The sequence below is a fragment of the Capricornis sumatraensis genome, chromosome 15 (genome assembly GCF_032405125.1).
Source record: "Capricornis sumatraensis isolate serow.1 chromosome 15, serow.2, whole genome shotgun sequence".
Lineage (NCBI taxonomy): Eukaryota > Metazoa > Chordata > Mammalia > Artiodactyla > Bovidae > Capricornis > Capricornis sumatraensis.
The window spans coordinates 46,410,823-46,433,900 of NC_091083.1; the positions used below are offsets into that span (position 1 = coordinate 46,410,823).

Below are 23,078 nucleotides of genomic sequence, written 5' to 3' on the forward strand. Positions count from 1 at the left end.
TTTGCCCTGCTACATTTGTACCTCAAGGCCAAACTTGCCTGTTACTCCAGGTATCTCTTGACTTCCTACTTGTACATTCTTGTCCCCTGTGATGAAAAGGACATCTTTTTTTTTTTTTTTTGGTGTTAGATCTAGAAGGTCTTGTAGGTCCTCATAGAACATTCAACTTCAGCTTCTCCTGCATTTGTGGTTGGGGCATAGACTTAGATTACTGTGATATTGAATGGTTTACCTTGGAAATGGACCAGGTACCTTCTGTCATTTTGAGGTTGCACCTAAGTACTGCATTTTGGACTCTTGTTGACTATGAGGGTTACTCCATTTCTTCTATGGGATGCTTCCCTACAGTAGTTGATATAATCATCATCTGAATTAAATTCACCCATTACCATCTATTTTAGTTCACTGATTCCTAAAAAATCCATATTCACTCTTGCTATCTTCTGTTTGACCAAATCCAATTTATCTAGATTCATGGACCTAATGTTCCAGGTTCCTATGCAATATTGTTCTTTAAAGCATCAGACTTTACTTTCACCACCAGACACACCCAGAGCTGGGTGTCATTTCTGTTTTGGATCAACCTCATCATTCTTTCAGGTTGTATTTCTCCACTCTTCCCTAGCATATAACATAATGGACACCTACTGTCCTGGCGGAGTCATCTCTCAGGGTTGTATCTTTTTTGCTTTTTTTCTACTGTTCATGGGGTTCTCAGGGCAAGAATTCTAAGTGGTTTGCTATTCCCTTCTCTAGTGAGCCAAGTTTTGTTGGAACTCTCCACCATGACTCATCCATCTTGGGGGCCATGTATGGCATGACTCATAGTTTCATGAGTTATGCAAGGCTGTGATCCATGTGATCATTTTGGCTACTTTTCTGTGATTGTGGTTTTCATTTTGGAGGCCATGGGATTGAAATTCTTGCTCCTTTTGTCTGCCTTGTGATGGATGAGGATAAGAGGCTTGCGCAAGCTACCTGATGGGAGGGACTGGCTGTGGGGGAAACTGAGTCTTGCTCTGTTGGGCAGGGCCATGTTCAGTAAATCTTTTATCCAATTTTCTGTTAATGGGTGGGACTGTGGTTCCTCCCTGTAGTAGGGAAAATTACTAGGCTATTCAGGCATGGCTCAAATCAAATCCCTTATGATTATACAATGAAAGTGACAAATAGATTCAAGAGATTAGATATGTTGCAGAGTGCCTGAAGAACTGTGGATAGAGGTTCATAATATTGTACAGTAGGCAGTGACTGAAACCATCCCCAAGAAAAAGAAATGCAAGAAGACAAAATGGTTGTCTGAGAAGACCTTACAAATACCTGAGAAAAGAAGAGAAGTGAAAGGCAAAAGAGAACAGGAAATATATAGGTAACTGAATGCAGATTTCTGAAGAATAGCAAAGAGAGATAAGAACACCTTCATAAGTGAACAATGCAAAGAGATAGATTAAAACTATAGAATGAGAAAGACTAGAGATCTCTTCAAGAAAACTAGAGATACCAAGGGAACATTCCATGTGAAGATGGCCACAGAAAGGACAGAAACTGTAAAGATCTAACATAAGGATTTTTGCATCTATGTTCATCAGTGATATTGGCCTGTAGATTTCTTTTTTCATGGTATCTTTGTCAGGTTTTAGTATTAAGGTGATGGTGGCCTCATAGAATAAGTTTGGAAGTGTAACAGACCAATATCACTGATGAACATAGATGCAAAAATCCTCAACAAAATTTTAGCAATCAGAATCTAATAACACATTAAAAAGGTCATACACCATGACCAAGTGGGCTTTATCCCAGAGATGCAAGGATTCTTCAATATCCACAAATCAATCAATGTAATACACCACACTAACAAATTGAAAAGTAAAAGCCATATGATTATCTCAGTAGATGCAGAGAAAGCCTTTGACAAAATTCAACATCCATTTATGATAAAAACTCTCCAGAAAGCAGGAATAGAAGGAACATACCTCAACATAATAAAAGCTATATATGACAAACCCACAGCAAACATTATCCTCAATGGTGAAAAATTGAAAGCATTTCCCCTAAAGTCAGGATCAAGACAAGGGTGCCCACTTTCACCATTACTATTTAGCATGGTTTTGGAAGTTTTGGCCACAGCAATCAGAGCAGAAAAAGAAATAAAAGGAATCCAGATTGGGAAAGAAGTAAAATTCTCACTGTTTGCAGATGACATGATCCTCTACATAGAAAACCCTAAATACTCCACCAGAAAATTACTAGAGCTAATTAATGAATATAGTAAAGCTGCAGGACACAAAATCAACACACAGAAATCACTTGCATTCCTATACACTAATAATGAGAAAATAGAAAGAGAAATTAAGGAAACAATTCCATTCACCATTGCAACGAAAAGAATAAAATACTTAGAAATATATCTACCTAAAGAAACTAAAGGCCTATATATAGAAAACTATAAAACACTGGTGAAAGAAATCAAAGAGGACATTAATAGATGGAGAAATATACCATGTTCATGGATCAGAAGAATCAATATAGTGAAAATGAGTATACTACCCAAAGCTATTTATAGATTCAATGCAATCCTTATCAAGCTACCAACGGTATTCTTCACAGAGCTAGTACAAATATTTTCACAATTTGTATGGAAGTACAAAAAACCTCTAATAGCCAAAGCAATCTTGAGAAAGAAGAATGGAACTGGAGGAATCAACCTGCCTGACTTTAGGCTATACTACAAAGCCACAGTCATCAAGATAGTATGCTACTGCTGCTGCTGCTAAATTGCTTCAGTTGTGTCCAACTCTGTGCAACGCCACAGACGGCAGCCCACCAGGCTCCGCCGTCCCTGGGATTCTCCAGGCAAGAACACTGGAATGGGTTGCCATTTCCTTCTCCAATGCATGAAAGTGAAAAGGGAAAGTGAAGTCGCTCAGTTGTGTCTGACTCTTAGCGACCCCATGGACTGCAGCTTACCAGGCTCCTCCGTCCATGGGATTTTCCAGGCTAGAGTACTGGAGTGGGGTGCCATTGTATGGTACTGGCACAAAGACAGAAATATAGATCAAGGGAACAAAATAGAAAGCCCAGAGATAAATCCACGCACCTATGGACACCTTATCTTTGACAAAGGAAGCAAGACTATACAATGGAGAAAAGACAATCTCTTTAACAAGTGGTGCTGCAAAAACTGGCCAACCACTTGTAAAAGAATGAAACTAGAATACTTTCTAACACAATACACAAAAATAAACTCAAAATGGGTTAAAGATCTAAATGTAAGACCAGAAACTATAAAACTCCTAGAGGAGAACATAGGCAAAACACTCTCCAACATAAATCACACCAGGATCCTCTATGACCCACCTCCCAGAATATTGGAAATAAAAGCAAAAATAAATGAATGGACCTAATTAAACTTAAAAGCTTCTGCACAACAAAGGAAAATATAAGCAAGGTGAAAAGACAGCCTTCAGAATGGGAGAAAATAATAGCAAATGAAGCAACTGACAAACAACTAATCTAAAAATATACAAGCAACTTATGCAGCTCAATTCCAGAAAAATAAATGACCCAATCAAAAAATAGGCCAAAGAACTAAACAGGCGTTTCTCCAAAGAAGACATACAGATGGCTAACAAACACATGAAAAGATGCTCAACATCACTCATTATTAGAGAAATGCAAATCAAAACCACAATGAGGTATCATTTCACACCAGTCAGAATGGCTGCGATCCAAAAGTCTACAAGCAATAAATGCTGGAGAGGGTGTGGAGAAAAGGGAACCCTCTTACACTGCTGGTGGGAATGCAAACTAGTACAGCCACCATGGAGAACAGTGTGAACTGCCTTATGACCCAGCAATCCCACTGCTGGGCATACACACCGAGGAAACCAGAATTGAAAGAGACACGTGTACCCCAGTGTTCATCGCAGCACTGTTTATAATAGCCAGGACATGGAAGCAACCTAGATGTCCATCAGCAGATAAATGGATAAGAAAGCTGTGGTACATATACACAATGGAGTATTACTCAGCCATTAAAAAGAATATATTTGAATCAGTTCTAATGAGGTGGATGAAACTGGAGCCTATTATACAGAGTGAAGTAAGCCAGAAAGGAAAACACCAGTACAGTATATTAACACATATATATGGAATTTAGAAAGATGGTAACGATAACCCTGTATCAGTTCAGTTCAGTTCAGTCTCTCAGTTGTGTCCGACTCTTTGCGACCCCATGAATCGCAGTGCACCAGGCCTCGCTGTCCATCACCAACTCCCGCAGTTCACTCAGACTCACGTCCATCGAGTCCATGATGCCATCCAGCCATCTCATCCTCTGTCATCCCCCTCTCCTCCTGCCCCCAATCCCTCCAGCTTCAGAGTCTTTTCCAATGAGTCAACTCTTTGCATGAGGTGGCCATAGTACTGGAGTTTCAGCTTTAGCATCATTCCTTCCAAAGAAATCCCAGGGCTGATCTCCTTCAGAATGGACTGGTTGGATCTCCTTGCAGTCCAAGGGACTCTCAAGAGTCTTCTCCAACACCACAGTTCAAAAGCATCAATTCTTCAGCGCTCAGCCTTCTTCACAGTCCAACTCTCACATCCATACATGACCACTGAAAAAACCATAACGTTGACTAGACAGACTTTTGTTGGCAAAGTAATGTCTCTGCTTTTGAATATGTTATCTAGGTTGGTCATAACTTTTCTGTATGCAAGAGAGAAAAAGAGACACAGATGTATAGAACAGGCTTTTGGACTCTATGGGAGAGGGAGAGGGTGGGATGATTTGGGAGAGTGGCATTGAATCATGTACAATATCATATAAGAAATGAATCACCAGTCCAGGTTCGATGCAGGATACAGGATGCTTGGGGCTGGTGCACTGGGATGACACAGAGGGATGGTACGGGGAGGGTGTGGGAGGGGGGTTCAGGATGGGGTACACGTGCACACCCATGGTGGATTCATGTTGATGTATGGCAAAAGAAATACAATATTGTAAAGTTAAAAAAAATCTAACATAAGCAGAGGAGATTAAGAAAAAAGTGGCAAGAATACACAGAAAAATTGTACAAAAAACGTTTTAATGACCTGTATAACCAGGGTGGTATGTTCACTCATCTAGCGCCAGACATCCTGGAGTGTGAAGTCAAGTGGGCCTTAGGAAGTATTACTATGAACAAAGTCATTGGAGGTGAAAGATTTCCAGCTGAGTTATTTCAAATGCTAAGGGATGATGTTGTTAAAGTGTTGCACTCAATATGGCAGCTAATTTGGAAAACTCAGCAGTGGACAGGGTCAGTTTTCTTTCTAATCCCAAGGAAAGGAAGTGCCAAATAATATTCAAACTACCACATAATTGTGCTCATCTCACAGGCTACCAAGGTAATGCTAAAAATCCTTCTAGTTAAGCTTCAATAGCAGATATACAAGTTAGATTTGGAAAAGGTAGAGGAACCAGAAATCAAATTGCCAACATCAATTTGATCACAGAAAATGCAAAAGAATTCCTGAAAAACATCTTTTTCTGCTTTATTGACTAGGCTCATGCCTAGTATGGATCACATGTCATCATGTCAGTATGGATCACAACAAATTGTGGATACATCTTAAAGAGTTGGCAATACTAGACCATCTTACCTGCCTCCTGAGAAACCTGTATGCAGGCCAAGAAGCAACAGTTAGAATTGGATATGGATTGACAGAGTGGTTCAAAATTGGGAAAGAGGCACATCAGGGTTATATGCTATCACCATGCCAATCTATATTACATGCAGAGTACATCCTACAAAATGCCAAGCTGGATTAATCACAAGCTGGAAACAAGATTTGGGGAGAAATATCAATAACCACATGTATGCACTTGCCTGGAAAATCCCATGGACCGAGCAGCCTGGAGTCCCTGCGGTCCATGGGGTTGCTAAGAGTCGGACACGACTGAAAGACTTCACTTTCAATTTTCACTTTTCACATTTATGCATTGGAGAAGGAAATGGCAACCCACTCCAGTGTTCTTGCCTGGAGAATCTGAGGGATGGGGGAGCATGGTGGGCTGCCATCTATGGGGTCACACAGAGTCGGACACAACTGAAGTGACTTAGCAGCAGCAACAGCATGTATGCAGATGATGCCACCCTTATGGCAGAAAGGGAAGAGGAACTAAAGAGCCTTTTGATAAGTTGAAATAGTAGAGTAAAAAAGCCAACATGAAACTCAACATTCAAAAAACTAAGATCATGGCATCTGGTCCCATCACTTCACGGCAAATAGATGGGGAAACAATGGAAACAATGACAGATTTTATTTTCTTGGGCTCCAAAATCACTGAGGATGCTGACCTTAGCCATAAAATTAAAACCTCCTTGGAAGAAAAACTATGACAAACCTGGGCAGCATATTAAAAAGGAGAGATATCATTTTTCTGACACAGTTCTGTACAGTCAAAGCTTTGGTTTTTCCGGTAGTCATGTACGGGTGTGAGAGTTGGACCATAAAGAAGGCTGAGTGTGGAAGAATTGATGTTTTCAAACTGTGGTGCCAGAGAAGGCTCTTGAGAATTCCTTGGTCAGCAAGGGGATCAAACCAGTCAATCCTAAAGGAAATCAACACTGACTATTCATTGGAAGGACTGATGTTGAAGCTGAAGCTCCAATACTTTGGTCATCTGACCAGAAGAGACAACTCATTGGAATAAACTGTGATGTGGGGAATGACTAAGAAAAAGAGGAGAAGACGGTGATGGAGGATGAGGTGTTTAGATGGTATCACCAACTCGCTGGACATGAGTTTGAGCAAACTCTGGGAGACAGTGAAGGGCAGAAGTGTCTGGCGTGCTGCAGTCCATGCTGTGGTAGAGCTGGACACCACTGAGGGACTGAACAGCAAAACACTCCGTTCTTGGTCTCGTAGACTCTCCTGCCATCTCAGAGACAGCGCATAGTGTCTTCAAGTCTCTTATCTAATGCTCCTATCTTCCCACCTTCTCTTTGACTACAACCCTCCCAGGTCCCACGTATAAGGACTTTGTGATTACACCAGGGTGACCAGGTAATCCAGAAACATCCCCATCTTATGGTTTTAATCACCTTTGCTAAGTAGTTCCCTGACCAGTCTCAGAACTTGTGCCCCCTGCAGTGGAAGCACAGAATCCTCACCACTGGACCACAAGGGAAGTCCCAGGTTCAGAAAATTTTAGCCATATTTTCATCAGATACATTTTCTGCCCCTTTTCCTTCTCTTTCTGGAACCCCTATCATGTGAATGTTAGTATGTTCTATTCCCTACTTAGATTAACATTCTTATTACTGTTCTGAATTCTGGTAAATTATTAATATCTATCTTATTAGCAGATTTTTTCAGGGTTTTTTTTTCATTGTTTCATTTGAAACAGATTTCTCTGTCTTCTCATTTTGTTTAACATCCTCTGTCTCTGTGAAATTAGGTGAAAAAGTTACCTGTCCTGGTTTTGCGGGGCTGTCCTTGTGTGGCTGTGTCCCTGTGCAGTCTGTGTGCCCAGAGGCTTTGGGGCAGAGCTGGAGCTGAGGTGGGCAGGGTCACCCCTTCCCAGGGCGTGCTGGCAACTGTCACCTCGGTGGGACGGGGAGGGGAAGACTAGAGCCAGAGCCCAGTGTGAGCAAAGGCTTCTCCTGCACTCAGTGGCTGTCCCCACTCTACTGGGCCAGGCAGGTCCCAAGATGCTGGAGCAGAACTCTAAGGGTTGGGTCCAGACTGTTTCCACCTCTTGTAAGTGTGCACCCCGCTCCCCCACTCTGGCACCTTTGCCCCAGAGGGTGGCAATCTGGAGGGAGGCATGCTGGAGCAGCTCCTGAGGTGGGCGGCCGTGCCTGTGTTGCAGCCCTGGCACACCGTCAGAGCCCCAGATCCTGCTCCTTGGGCCCGTCTGGCCTCCCTGCCCCGTCCAGATATGTGTGTGTTCCTGTGTGTGTGTGTGTGTTTGTGTGAGTGTGTGTGTGTGTTTGTGTGTGTTCATAATTGGCTACCTGAAACAGCAGGCAAATACTCACTCTTGGTAGATCTTGTTCCCTGTCCTGACTGGCTTTCACTAGTTTGCCTGGCATTCTCCTTGTCCTTCTTTCACCCCAACAGGAAAGCTAAGGGTGACTCAGTTCATTTCTGAGTCAGCATCTTGCCTGGCCCATGGATGGCTTTCTGAGTCCAGTGAATTTATGACTGTTTTTGAATGCCTTATGGCTCCCGAATCCACACCCCAGTTCTACTCAGGGTTTTATCAATACATGGTCTAGTCTATGGCTCCACCCTTATTCCTTTGTCCTTGGCTCTGTGTGTATGTATGTATATATATATAGTTCCCCTGCAGCTGCAATAGCCATTCCAGCTGCTCTTCAGTTTAAGCTTAGAGTTAAGTGGAACAGGCACCAGTCCCCAGGCAGCCCCCAAGTTGGTTGGAACATTGCACAGTTGGTTTTCTTTGATCACTCTGGATTGAGGGAAGCAACTGGGGGCTGATCAAGAGTGCACTGTCCCAGGGAGGAGGAGGGTACAGGTGAGTAATACACGATGAAATTTCCTACCATTCTGTTCTGGATTTTTCCTAATTGTGTGTTCACTTTGTTGCTGTAGATCTTTGAGTGTTTTCTAGAGATCTTATGAGGTTTTTCAGCTGCTTTCTCTTTCTTTTCTAGCCTTTCCAAGGGAGAATTCAGTCATCTTACTTCACCATTTTGCTGACATCACTATATATGTTAAATTTTATTTAACTTCACCACACCCCCACATATCAGTGCATCACAATTTCCCTTACTCTTTCCAAATTTGTTATAATTTATGTAGCTTATGCAGGAGACTCGGGTTTGATCCCTGGGTCAGGAAGATCCCCTGGTGAAGGAAATAGCAAACTACTCCAGAATTTTTACCTGGAAAATCCCATGGCTGGAGGAACCTGGTGGGCTACACCCCATGGGTCGCAAAGAGTCGGACACAACTGAGCGACTAACATACATGTAGTTTCTTGCGTTTTCTTTTATGAATAATGTTCAACAAGTTAGTAAATTATGTAAAGTATGTATCAGTTACATTATGAAAGTACTCTGGGTATGCGCTAAGCTGTTTTAGTCCCATCCAACTCTTTGCAACCCCATGGACTGCAGCCTGCCAGACTCCTCTGTTCATGGGATTCCCCAGGCAAGAATACTGGAGTGGGTTGCCATGCTCTCCTTCAGGGGATCTTCCCAACCCAGGGATTGAACCCAGTGATCGAAACTGTACATCTCCTGCATTGGCAGGCAGGTTCTTTACCACTAGGGCCACCTGGAAAGCAAGCGTACTGTAAAAGTTATATAACTAAGTACAACGTTCTCTGCACACTGCACATGGTATCCTAAAGCTATTAATAATTAACCTCTAATAAATACTTTTCCAAAATGTCTGGTTTAGGTATCCTGTTCAGGATTTTACCACAGTCAGGTCTGTAAAGCAAAATAATTTTGCTGGTGAGAAATGTAAAAAGGAAAATTTACTTTCACTTGAAGTTTTGATTCTTTATTAAGGGATAACATTTTCAAAAATGCTGTTATCACTTTACATTTTGTGATGTGTGTATGTGTGCTGTTTGTACTGTAGGACAATTGTCTCAGTTTATGTTTGATTGAGATTGGGCCTATAATAGAAAACACAAAAAATTGGAGTGTGGAAATTTCTAGTTTAACTAATGGTCATTAATTGCTCAGCCAATCTCACTTTATATAAAACTTTAGGTTATACTGATAAAAAAATCAAACAAGTTAACTCTCTGACTCCATGGGCATTAGGTTAATCACACTTCTCCTGCAATGCATCTGCTAACACTGGACAGTGCAGCTGGGGTGTTACCTTCTTGTTATTTATAACCTCTGAAGGCAGAAGAAAAAATCAATCTGCTTACTCAGGGGAACAACAGGCAATGGACCCCAAAAGCCAGAAGGTGAAGCTTAATGATGGCCACTTCATTCCTGTCCTGGGATTTGGAACCTACGCACCTCCAGAGGTAACAGTAGTGGTTTGGGGTTGAGATATAAATAGTAGTGGATGTGACATGAGCGAAAGGGACTTGGGTTGTCAAGCACTGAGCTCCTGTGTGACTCTGGGAGGGTGATGTGGTTCCACTAACCAGGTTAGAACCATGCCCTGTGAAAGGAGAAAGAGCATCCAATCTCCACTTTGCATCAGGGTCTGAAGCTGTGCTCACCTGCAGATTATTCTGGGTTTCCTTCCAGTTTCCATCTCTTTCCCAGATTGGCAGAAGAGGTGAGACTTGGCTGTGGAGAACACTTACTGTCAGCTGCTTTGCTTTAAGGATGATTGCAATGGTGGGGTTTCTCTGTAGATTTTATTATTTCAGGAACTCTTTCCTCGTTCCAAAAAGATATGACCCAGAAAAGTTTTTAGGTGGAAGGTCCTGAAGATGAGGTGACTGAAACATAATGGGAGAAAATTTTTTTTGTACTGTGGGCTGCCTGGTAGGTGCCAGGGCAGAAACACTCCAGCTGTGTTTTGCTCTGTGCTTCTGTTTCTGCTTGGAAACTTCTGATGGGAACTATAGTATCATTTGAGGTGATAATATGCAATCTTACAGGCCAGGTTTTGTAATGTATCTTTGTGTTTTGTAATGTGCTTTTATTTAAATATTGTTTTCAGTGCTGGGGTATAAGAGAGGAGCTAGTGGACAAGTCTGTGCTGTCAGAAAATTTGCTATCTATCTTGTGTTTATAGTATGTAGTTGTGACAATGGACTGGTCCTTAAACGTTGAGCCTTATGTTTTTCATCTATAAAACCGATGGAAGTAATTAGATGCATTTTGGAGACAGAAGACAGTACTTTGTAGTACAAATTGGGGTGAGGGGAGGGAAGAGTCCAGGCTGTTACTGAAGCTCACTGGGTTCATTCCCTGGTAAACACACAAATGGCCGAGCATTTAAGAAAATCCAGGACTAACTCTAACAGAGAGAAGCTACACCACTATCTACTTCCTTGAAACAGGAACGAGTCTGAATCACATAAAAAGAAATGAAATATTATTCAATATTAAAAATGAAATTAATCCCATCATTTCAAACCACACAGATGAACTAACTTTAAGCTAAGTGTAATAAGCCATAAACAGACAGTTACTGTATGATCTCCTTATAGGTGGAATCTAAAACAGTGGAACTCATAGGAGAAAGAGTAGGGTATTGTGACCAGAAGGTGGGGACAAGTCTAGGAAAAATGAAAAGATGTTGGTCAATAGTACAGACTTTCAGTACTAAAATGAATAAGTCTGAACACTTGATGTATAGCACGGTGATTATAATTAAAGACAATGGGCTATATCTTGAGATTTTGTAGAAACTAGACCTTAAATTTTCTTACAAACATGCCATACATTTAAGTATGTGAGGTGATGGATCTGTTGCCTAGGTTGATTGTGGTAATCATTAGCAATGTATACTTATATGAAAACATCACTTTATTCAATATATATGCTTTTTATTTGTATTCTGTGTGGCTTCATTGGGAGACAGAAGTCTTAGAAGCTTTCACATGATTCTTGATGCTCTTACCAGGGATTTTACACCTTTGTTGATTTTGCCTCAAACATCCCACAGTATAAATCTTATCCATGACTACAACTTTATGCTGAGTCCTTTGGGTCTTCCAGCAAACCACTGAACCTGGAGGTTGTCTTGGGGTCCTCTGAGGCCAGTGATCAACCACTGGCCATCTGGGATTGAAGTGTTCCTTGGTACCCATTTAATCTCTGGCCAGGAACATTCAGAGAAACTATCATGAATTCATCACAACACTTGTCCAATGAACCATAAGCACAAAGAAATGTTGATTCTTAGGAAGATCAATCTTGTGCCTTAGCAATCTCTTGATCATGTAGATATTAAACTTCTACGTTATTGCTTATGTAGGCTGCTAAGAAGGAAGCTCTGGAAATCACCAAATTCGCTATCGAGGTTGGGTTCCGCCATATTGACTGTGCTCATGTGTACCAAAATGAAGAGCAAGTTGGCCAGGCCATTCGAAGCAAGATTGCAGATGGCACTGTGAAGAGAGAAGACATATTCTACACCTCAAAGGTGCTGTGTGTTGAGTGTGTATAGATGTGTGCAAGTGATTTTGCCCAGGTGACAATTATATAATAGGATCATTGTTTGGTGAATAATTGTTTGGTGAACTATTCTTACATACATTCCTGAAGTATTAGAGTTCCCTCATGGTTCAGTGGTTAAGAGTTGGTGCTTTAATGCCATGAGCCCAGATGTATCCTTTGTCAAGGTAGTAATATCCCACAAGCCAAGTGATAAGGAAAAAAAGTTACTTAAAGTGTTATTAATACAACTTCCATTCTTTAATCTCTGCAGCTTTGGTTAACTTCCCTTCGACCAGAGTTGGTCCAACCAGCCTTGGAAAAATCACTGAAAAATCTTCAACTGGATTATGTTGATCTCTATATTATTCATATTCCAGTGGCTCTGAAGGTTAGAACTTTCTGTGATCACATCATTTTGTATCTTGTGTTAGAATGTGCATCAACTTGCTTGGATGGTTGGATAAAGATTTTTCTTAGTAGGTTGAAGGGATGATTACACTAGAGTAGAATCCCCCAAATAATCATTTGTGATCATCTTTTTACTGAGCTTCTTTGAATCCCTTACAAGACTCCCAGGGAAAGGTATTAAATAATCTGAGTTTTTCTGCCTGAAGAGCTTGAGAAATAAGCCAGTTCTGCACACAGTCCTGGTTATGACTCCTGAGTCTCTGGGGATTTCATGAACCAAGAGTTTGGTGCAGCTGTGATGAGCATGACACTGCCTTACATTGAACATGATGAGTTTATCTTGTCTTTCATCCTTTTAAGTTGAGCATATTTGGTGGTACTCCCTCTGGGTGCGTCTAAACCTCATACCTTTATAGGGACTTGGAAGACCTTGCCTACACTTTTGCCTGTCTTCAGGATGGTGTTTGTAAATTGCACTTAGCCAATAAGAACAGTTTACTTAGAATTCTTGATTTCAAGTTGTAGAAATCAACTCAAGTCATCTGATGCAAAATCGCTTAGTGGACTATGTGGATGGCAAGTCCCAGTCACAGACATATTTTAAGAGTTTCAGTACTCTTCAGAAATGTCTTCTAATTTCTATCCCTTATCATGGCTTTGCTCATGGTATGCTGTATGTTTACTGAACATTTTCCATTGGTGGCAAATATGGCCTTGGGGCTGTTCAAGACTCATGGTCACAAATTTGAGAGCTTGTCTGGATCTTCCACATTCCATATCCACCTAACTTGAGCCTTGCTGGTTCATATGGCTGCCCTATGGCATCTGATCCTCAGAGGGAAAAGAAAGTGATTGCAATATTTATGCTGGAAATAAAGCCCATATAACTTACTACCAGTTCTAGATCAAGAGAGGCATTTCAAATAGACAAGTACAAGGAACAGACAAAATTCACAGAAATCACTGTGAGTCACTTTTAGGACCTAGAAAAATTGTATTTATTCCAACATATATTAAGTATAAGAGATTAGAATAAGCCTCCATCCTATAGACACTGCTTACAACTCCACAAACAAATCACTTTGCAGATGTTAGCATCTAGAAAGTTTAAACCTATCTCATGGATGTTTAATTCCTGATGCCTTTCACCCTGGATAAGTGTCGGGAAATTATTTTGTAACATCTCTAAAACGCCTGCTTCTGTTCCAGCCAGGGGAGGAATTATTTCCAAAAGATGAAAATGGAAAACTGATATTTGACTCAGTGGATCTCTGTCTTACATGGGAGGTGAGTCCAGGGAGGAGAGAACCAGGGGAGGAGCCAGGAGAGGGGGAACATCCTTCATCTCTTCCACCTGTGAGAATGGGCTGTGGCCCATCAGACTCAGCAGTTCATGAATCTAAGGGTTGTGATGTTGAGGTTGTGGGGAGAAAATCATTGCTGAAATGTTCACAGAGAAGAACAAAGGAGGAGAATATGGGACAGTGCAGACAGATATCTCTTTCCTTCCATGTGATATGTCTTCTCCAGGGTTTTTTTCTAAGGAGGAGACAGTAATTCTTCCTGTGTCATGACTTTTCCCACTTTTTTCTTCTTGATAATCATTGCTAATTCTTGATGGATGACAGTGATTACCGATGTTTCTCAGCATTTATTCTTGCTCTATCATTCCATGTAATTTTTCACCACCCCTCCCTCCCAGGCCCTGGAGAAGTGTAAGGACGCAGGGCTGACCAAGTCCATCGGGGTGTCCAACTTCAACCACAAGCAGCTGGAGAAGATCCTGAACAAGCCGGGGCTCAAGTACAAGCCCGTCTGCAACCAGGTGAGCAGCTTGGCTCCTCTCCCTCCTGCTCTTCACAACCTCCTTCTTGCACTGGAGCCTGATGTCTGTCTTTCCTTCCCTCCTGTTCATCCGACCTTTGTGGACAGAAGATTCTAGAGCGCAGAGCCTCTGTCTGGATAGTGTGAATAGAACCCAGAATGGTATCCTTGTCTGATAAATTTGGGTGGAAAAGGTGGGGAAAGCTTCTAGGTAAACTATGGGTAGAACCCAGAGGCATTTTTCTGAGATAAAATCATGACCAGAAATTGGATGGAAAACTGCCTTGTAGCAAACCATGAATAGGAAGGAAAACCATGAAAAAAGGAGTGGGAAGTAAATAAACAAGACAAATCATGTAGGACTGGCTTAAGAAATTGTGTGGAGTTTTGATGGCTAAATCCTTAGTCTTGAGGGTCTCATCCTGTATGGGCCTTCAACAGGGAGCACAGTACAAAAAATGTGCTGGGGATGATGAAAACTGTCTAGGTTAGAGGGTGAAATTAAAGGTTCATGGTAATACTAACAGTAGATAAAATATTTACTCTGAAACGTTTACTCAGATGTAGAGCCCATATTTTGACTACTCAATCTTGGGCTTGTTCTCCCATCCATTTCCATCATAAAATTACCTATATAAACACACTTTTCTCTATTTCACTCTTGCTGTTGATATTTCAATTTTTCAGTTAATGTTACAGTTTTTCCCTCAGCATTTTTTTTTAACCTTTTAATCTTTCTCTGTCCTGTTACTATTACCTTTGCATATAATCTGACACTCTTCTCTTTGGGCATTCTACAGGTGGAATGTCACCCTTATCTCAATCAGAGCAAACTGTTGGATTTCTGCAAGTCACATGGTATTGTTCTTGTGGCCTTTGGTGCTCTGGGATCCCAACGTGTAAAAGAATGGTACTGAATCCTATTGAAGACAACTGGAATTTCCCCTGAAATTCAATTTTTGATGAAATAGTTTACATTGTACACTGCTCAGATAGCTCTCATAGGCGGGGGGGAGAGCGGGTAGGGATGGAATGAATTCTTCTCTTTTATCATCCCATCACCCAGGCTGTTTTTCCACATTAAATTAGCTTGTCGACTCATCAGTAATAAATGTCTGCATTAAAATCTACATATAGTCCCCCAGGTGAGATCAGAGACACAGCATTATGTCATGATTTACTTATTTATTAACCAAGGAAAACATTTCTAAAAATAGATGTTCCAAGCCTCTTACCTTATGTCTAAAATTAGGATAATAATATGTATCTCATAGATCAATCATGTTAGAAAAAATTTCGATGAACCATGTTTGTAAACATCTATAGTAGAATAATGATGAAATAAATGTCTCTTATTTTGAGACTTCTCAATTAGTACCTTAGAAAAGTGAAATTTAAAAATGATCCCTGTTTTTTTTTTTTCTTCTTCTCTTTCTTTATTCATGCTTTTGATAATAGAAGAAAAACAACCTCTCAGATTTAAAGAACAATCCGTGAGTTTGGCAGTCCTGGTCTCAACTCAATAATGCATCTGAATCACCTGCAGAGCCCTGTAAACTCAGAATAGGAGGTTACACAGTTGAGGTCCTGATTCAGTTTGTCTTCAGCTAAAGCATGGAATTTGTATTTCTTACAAGATCCCAAGTGATGCTGATGCTGTTGGTCCATGGACCACACTTTGAGAAGCCCTGTCTACAGTGGACCTTCTTGGTCTGTTTGAGAAGCTGAGACAAATGAGAAGACAAATGAGCTCATTTGTCTCAGCTCCTCATCAATTCTGAATTTCCTTCCAGGGTGAACCTGAACCACCCTGTTCTCTTGGAGGACCCAGTTCTCTCTGCCATTGCCCAAAAGCACAAGCAAACCCCAGCTCTAGTTGCCCTTCGCTACCAGATACAACGTGGGGTTGTGGTTCTGGCCAAGAGTTTCAACAAGAAGCGGGTCAAAGAGAACATACAGGTGATGATGAGTGGGGCCATGGGCAGAGGGCTTCTAGGGAATATCCTTCATGAGGGGCATTCTGTGTCCATCTCTCAAGACTTTCCTTGAGTCAAAATGAGTTACCTGCTCTTTCCCATGCATGAAAGGCTTGTGTGTATACCTGGTGGTTTTCTCCACCTGATGTGACAACAGGAGAGTTAGCATGGCTGGAGAGGGTTATGGTTGGACAGAAAACAGAGATTTTTAACTCCAGTGCTATGTCTCCAATTTATTCTGTCACATTGTACAAATGATATCTTATTGTCTTTGTTCTCAATTGATGAAATTGCATTATGTGATTTTTTTAGAACTTTTTGTGTGTTTTAACAAAATACTACAGCCTGAGTGACTGAGAAAAAAGTGAAATTTGTTTCTCACAGTTCTGAAGCTGGAGGTCTGAGGTCAGGGTGCCCGTGTGGTCAAGTGAGGGCCCTCCTCCATGTCACAGGCTTCTCCTTGTACCTTAACATGGTGGAGGGGGCCACAGAGCTGTCCCAAGTCTCTTATATTATATGATATTTAAAAAATCTCATTCATGAGGGCTCCACAATCATGTCCTAATCACCTCTCAAAAACTCCTTTTCTAACACCATTAAGATGTGAATTTTGGGGCACACATTTATGGCAGTAATCTTTAACCTCCTTTTTAAAATTAAATTAATTAATTTATTTTAATTGGAGGCTAATTACTTTACAATACTGTAGTGGTTTTTGCCATACATTGACATGAATCAGCCATGGGTGTACATGTGTTCCCCATCCTGAACCCCCCTCCCACATCTCTCCCCATCCCATCCCTCAGGGTCACCCCAGTGCACCAGCCCCGAGCACCCTGTCTCATGCATTGAACCTGGACTGGCGATCGATTTCACTTATGATAATATACATATTTCAATGCTATTCTCTCAAATCATCCCATCCTCACATTCTCCCAAAGAGTCCAAAAGACTGTTCTTTACATCTGTGTCACTTTTGCGCTCTCACATATACAGTCATCATTACCATCTATCTAAATTCCATATATATGCATTAGTATACTGTATTGGTGTTTTTCTTTATGGTTTACTTCAGTGTGTATAATAGGCTCTAGTTTCACCCACCTCATTGTAAATGATTCAAATGCATTCTTTTTAATGGCTGAGTAATATTCCATTGTGTATATGTACCACAGCTTTCTTATCTATTCTCTGCTGATGGACATCTAGGTTGCTTCTATGTCCTAGCTATTGTAAACAGTGCTTCAGTGAACATTGGGGTACACATGTCTATTTCAATTCTGATTTCCTTGGTGTATATGCCCAGCAGTGGGATTGCTGGGTCATATGGCAGTTCTGTTTCTGTTTTTTTAAAGAATCTCCACACTGTTCTCCATAGTGGCTGTACTAGTTTTCATTCCCACCAACAGTGTATGAGGAGTCCCTGTTTTCCACACCTTCTCCAGCCTATGTGGTTTGTAGACTTTTGGATAGCAGCCATTCTGACTGGCATGAAATGGTACCTCATTGTGGTTTTGATTTGCACTCTGATAATGAGTGATGTTGAGCATCATTCTATGTGTTTGTTAGCCATCTGTCTGTTTTTGGAGGAATGTCTGTTTAGTTCTTTGGCCCATTTTTTGATTGGGTCATTCGTTTTTCTGGAATTGAGCTGCAGGATTTGCTTGTATGTTTTTGAGATTAGTTCTCTGTCAGTTGCTTCATTTGCTATTATTTTCTCCCATTCTGAAGGCTGTCTTTTCACCTTGCTTATAGTTTTCTTTGTTGTGCAGAAGCTTTTAATTTTAATTAGGTCCCATTCATTTATTTTTGCTTTAATTTCCAATATTCTGGGAGGTGGGTCATAGAGGATCCTGCTGTGATTTATGTAAGAGAGAATCCCTTGGACTACAAGGAGATCCAATCAGTCTATTCTAAAGGAGATCAGTCCTGGGTGTTCATTGGAAAGACTGATGCTAAAGCTGAAACTCCAATACTTTGGCTACCTGATACAAAGAGATGACACATTGGGAAAAACTCTGATGCTGGAAGGGATTGGGGCAGGAGGAGAAGGGGATGACAGAGGATGAGATGGCTGGATGGCATCACCGACTCGATGGATGTGAGTTTGAGTGAACTCCAGGAGCTGGTGATGGACAGGGAGGCCTGGTGTGCTGCAATTCATGGGGTTGCAAATAGTCAGACATGACTGAGTGACTGAACTGAACTGAGACTGTGACAACTATCTCAACACAGCCCTATGATCCCAAGCCAGTCAGTCAGTTTCGTTACTCAGTCATGTCTGACTCTCTGCAACCCCATGCACTGCAGCATGCCAGGCTTCCCTGTCCACTGCCAACTCCTGGAGTTTACTCAAATTCATGTCCATCGAGTCAGTGATGCCATCCAACCATCTCATCCTCTGTCCTCCCCTTCTCCTCCTGCCTTCAATCTTTCCCAGCATCAGGGTCTTATCCAATAAGTCAGCTCTTTGCATCAGGTGGCCAAAGTATTGGAGTTTTAGCTTCAGCATCAGTCCTTCCAAAGAATGTTCAGGAATTATTTCCTTTACAATTGACTGGTTTTATCTCCTTGCAGTCCAAGGGACTCTCAAGAGTCATTTCCAACACCACAGTTCAAAGCATCAGTTCTTTGGCACTCAGCTTTCTTTATAGTCCAACTCTCACATCCATACATGACTACTGGAAAAACCATAGCTTTGACTAGATGGACCTTCGTCAGAAAAGTGACATCTCTGCTTTTTAATATGCTGTCTAGGTTTGTCATCGGAGAAGGCAATGGCACCCCACTCCAGTACTCTTGCCTGGAAAATCACATGGACAGAGGAGCCTGGTAGGCTGCAGTCCATGGGGTTGCTAAGAGTCAGACATGGCTGAGCGTCTTCACTTTCACTTTTCAGTTTCCTGCATTGGAGAAGGAAATTGGCAACCCACTCCAGTGTTCTTGCCTGGAGAATCCCAGGGACAGTGGAGCCTGGTGGGCTGCCATCTATGGGGTCACACAGAGTCGGACATGATTGAAGCGACATAGCAGCAGCAGAGGGTTTGTCATAGCTTTTCTTCCAAGGAGCAAGTGTCTTTTAATTTCCCAATTATGATCCTAAGCTAGGGAGTAGGAAAAAAATCCTCTTCATTTCTAGACTCAGAACTAACTCACCATTTCTTCTGACAAATTTCACTGCCCAATGCAAGTTATGGTTCAGGCCAAGTCAAGGGTCAATTATATGGTCCCCTGAAAAATTGTTTTTGTGTTTGCATTCAAATTTGGCTCTGAAATACACCTGGAACTGATTTTGTAACATGATATAAAATGATTACCTATATATATTTTTTATTTAAATGGAAATCTAAGTGTCCACATTTTCCACCGATTTTCACTGCAAACTCTGTCATATATCAAATGTTCATAAATACATTTCTGGCCTCTCCCTTATATTTAACTATTCAGTTTTCTGTACTGTGTTAGAAAAGTATAAAATAAGTGTTGCTTCTCAGAATGGTATATTCTGCTTCTTTAAGGCTATCTTGACTGCTCTTGACTAGCTATTGCTAATTTCAAACTTAGTGTCACTTTATTGAATTCCACAAAATAATACGTGTTTAAGTCTTTGGTTCATGTTGCACTGAAACACTACATCACTTTGGAGAAAATGAATTTCTTGATAAAACTGAGCTTTCTGTTTCAAAATTATGATATGAATTTTTAATTATTTAGGTGTTCTCTAATGTCTAAAACACTTTTCATAGCTTTCTCCACAAAGGTATATACATAAAGTTTTTTAGATTCAATTATAGGTAATGAGTATGTTTGATATCAGATTCTTGAATAGGCTTTCATGCAGGAGTCTCCTTCTGACACTGCTTCAGCTGAATGCTGTCACCTTTAGGGTATGTTGGCGAGAGTTAATCAGTTAATGTTAGCTCAGGTTCAGTATCGAGTCAGGAGTGTCCAACCACTGTGCTTGGTAAAAGAAGATTTTGATTTGTTTGTTTTTTCAAGTGATTCACTTAGAAAGATAAGGGACTGATGCATTGTAACATTTGTGAGATGGACAGAGAAGGAGAAGGTATGGGAAGGAGAGGTGAGAACTCAGCAGAGGCTCCCAGCCTTGTTCACCTGGAAGCTGAAGACAGACATGGCTTCCCTGTCCCCTCTTCTTGTCTCCATCCAGTGGGAAAGTCCTCCAGTCCCCAGGGGGATGCCAGTTCTTGGGGGGATTTAACATGATTTTTTGCTTTCTTCCAGGTGTTTGACTTTGAACTGAGTCCAGAAGACATGAAAGCAATTGATGGCCTCAACAGAAATAGGAGATACTATGAATTTTTACTGTAAGTGACTTGCATGTTTCACACATATGTTATTTTCTGTAGCAGGCAGTTCAGTAGGGGAACTAAGCTTTTTAAAGCTTAATTTTTGGAAGACAGTCCTGATTTCCAGCATAGGAGTAAACCAGAGGCTTCCTGCATACCTCACACCAGAGCTTTCCCCTAGGGCTTCATCTCGGACCAACCAAAATGTGATTGGAGCCCAGAACAGAGCATCAATAAAATCCTGAGTTCACATCATAGTGAATTCACTACTTTGTGCCCTTGATCCCTGTGCCTGGTGTACCTCCTCTCAGGGCTGAGAGACTCAGGAAACAGAGGGCACAGTGTCTGCAGCCCAGTGTTCATTCAAGGACTTGTGAACATGTTTCATCTTTAATTCTTTTTACATCAGGAAAATAATTATATTAATAATAACTATATGATAATGACTCCATCATGCATTACATTCTTGTTTTGTTGTTTTTGTTTAATCTCTAAGTCCTATATGACTCTCTACCATCCCATGCGCTATAGCCCAATAGGCTCCTCTGTTCTTGGGATTTCCTTGGCAATAATACTGGAGTGGATTGCCATTTCCTTCTCCAGTGGATCTTGTGACCCTAGGGATCAAACCCAGGTCTCCTGCTTGGCAGGTGGATCCTTAACACTGAGCCACCTGGGAAGAAGGCATTCGTATCACTCCTAACAAAATTACAAAATGTATTGTTGATATTTTTTGTGAAGATGGGCCCATGAAATCCAACGTACATCTGTGCTACGAAGTCACAGGGGGCCTGCTTCCACCCTGTCCCCTAAGAGTCTGGTGGATTTTCTCCCTACTGGGCATTTTTTCTCCAAACCATCATCCATTTCTTTCAAATTAATCTCTTCATTGGCCTTTTTTTCCCTGTTACAACTCCTACATCCTCACCCTTGTTATCTCACAAAGCTGAATTACCAGTAGATCATGAGCTTAACTGACCCTCCAGTGAGTGACTGCTGTGTCCTTAGCAGGACACACCCAGGTAAGATCATCTGGGTCTTCTGCTTTCTTGAGTAAAGACTCACACCTGTGTTGTATCTATTAATCAGTGATCCATCCATTGTGGAGTCCCTACCTCCTGTACTTTGACTTAGTCACTAACATGGGATTCCAGCTGCCTAATTACTGCAGGAGGATGTCAAGACTGAAGAGACAGATGACTGGTCAAACAGGGAGAAGCTGGAAGGGAGTTTAGAGAGAAGGGAATACAAATTATTGGTAAAATGAAGCTTTTGTTTCCAATGAAGGATCTCAAAACTCTCCCTATTGCTTGTAAAGCTGTATCATGCTTCTGAGAAAAGCCATGATAAAAGAAAAAATGTGGAAGGTTATTTTTCTGTACTTAGGGGCTCTTAAGTATAATTCTATGTTCTTCTTCATAGGCTGTGAATGCCTAGACTTACTCCTCTTTGTGGGCTTGGGTCAACAGCACAGCTCCTGGCACTTGGAATTGCTCAGAGTGCACTTTTTAATGAACTGAAAAGGACAAATTCAGAAAGAAAAGTAAAAAGGTCAAAAAAAGGAAAACAGCAGTAATATTAATACAATTGTTTTAATACACTATAAATTAAGAAAGGAACATTCCCACTTTGAGCTGTGTGATTATTCAGGTGCTTGTGGCAGCTCTTCAGTAGATGACAAGTTCCAGGCACTCTGCATTTTTGGAGTGGTCATTTGCTTACCCATACACCATGGATGTATGAAAAAGGGCAACTAATTTGTTCACTGTGCACCTTTTCATCATCTAGGGGCAGAAGTTTCACCTGTGTCTGAAATGATTGCTACAGTTACTGCCTGATCTTGTGGTCTCTTATAAATTGTAACGAGTCAAACTACCTGTCACTGTGGAGTGAATGTCACATGTGGATGTTGGGACTGGATGTGCAGGTGCCATGTGCACATGGAGCAGACACCTGCATGTGTGCTTTTTGGGGGAGAAGGAGGGACGTGTTTGTAGATTTGGAGTTTTAGCCCATCCTGACCGCATCATAGAGTAATGCTCTATAACAACATGACTGACTTAATAAATGAATCCTCCTCCTTCTCTTTCAGTGGTGTTGGTCACCCTGAGTATCCATTCTCTGAAGAATATTGACTCTCAACTCTCACTGAGATTCTTCGAGAATTTCTTGCATCTAGGGTGGTGAAGATTTTTGTACTTGGTGGAGGTACTGAAATGAAGTGTCTGTGCTGGGAGCCAGCGTGAGGAATCCCATCCATGGCAAAGGTCATGAGGAAGTTGGCCTGACAATACGCAAAGGCATGATCAAGCCTCAGGGGTCCCCCTGGAGATTCTCGAGCATCTACCCCTGAAACCAAAATCTGTCTGTTATACTACACTCTTCTGACATTAACAGGGGCTATCCCCGACCACCTTTCTCTGGAAAATTAACTTAGAGCTCCAGATAATAGTCTCCTG

The 23,078-nt window shown here is 41.3% G+C and overlaps 1 protein-coding gene across 1 annotated transcript; it reads left to right on the forward strand.

Annotated features, from left to right (window-relative positions):
• The first annotated feature begins 9,922 nt into the window (after window positions 1-9,922).
• On the forward strand, window positions 9,923-22,754 carry LOC138091833 (dihydrodiol dehydrogenase 3-like). The gene is made up of 9 exons (XM_068987815.1): window positions 9,923-10,006; window positions 11,920-12,087; window positions 12,373-12,489; window positions 13,719-13,796; window positions 14,212-14,334; window positions 15,134-15,243; window positions 16,127-16,292; window positions 20,555-20,637; window positions 22,712-22,754. The coding sequence occupies exons 1-9, from the start codon at window positions 9,923-9,925 to the stop codon at window positions 22,752-22,754; spliced, it is 972 nt and encodes a 323-aa protein (XP_068843916.1).
• Window positions 22,755-23,078: the final 324 nt, after the last annotated feature.

Coding starts and splice junctions, on each gene's coding strand:
- LOC138091833 (XM_068987815.1), top strand. CDS start 9,923: ATGGACCCCAAAAGCCAGAAGGTGAAGCTTAATGATGGCCACTTCATT. Junction 10,007..11,919: donor GAACCTACGCACCTCCAGAG/GTAACAGTAGTG, acceptor TTGCTTATGTAG/GCTGCTAAGAAGGAAGCTCT. Junction 20,638..22,711: donor AGATACTATGAATTTTTACT/GTAAGTGACTTG, acceptor CTTCTCTTTCAG/TGGTGTTGGTCACCCTGAGT.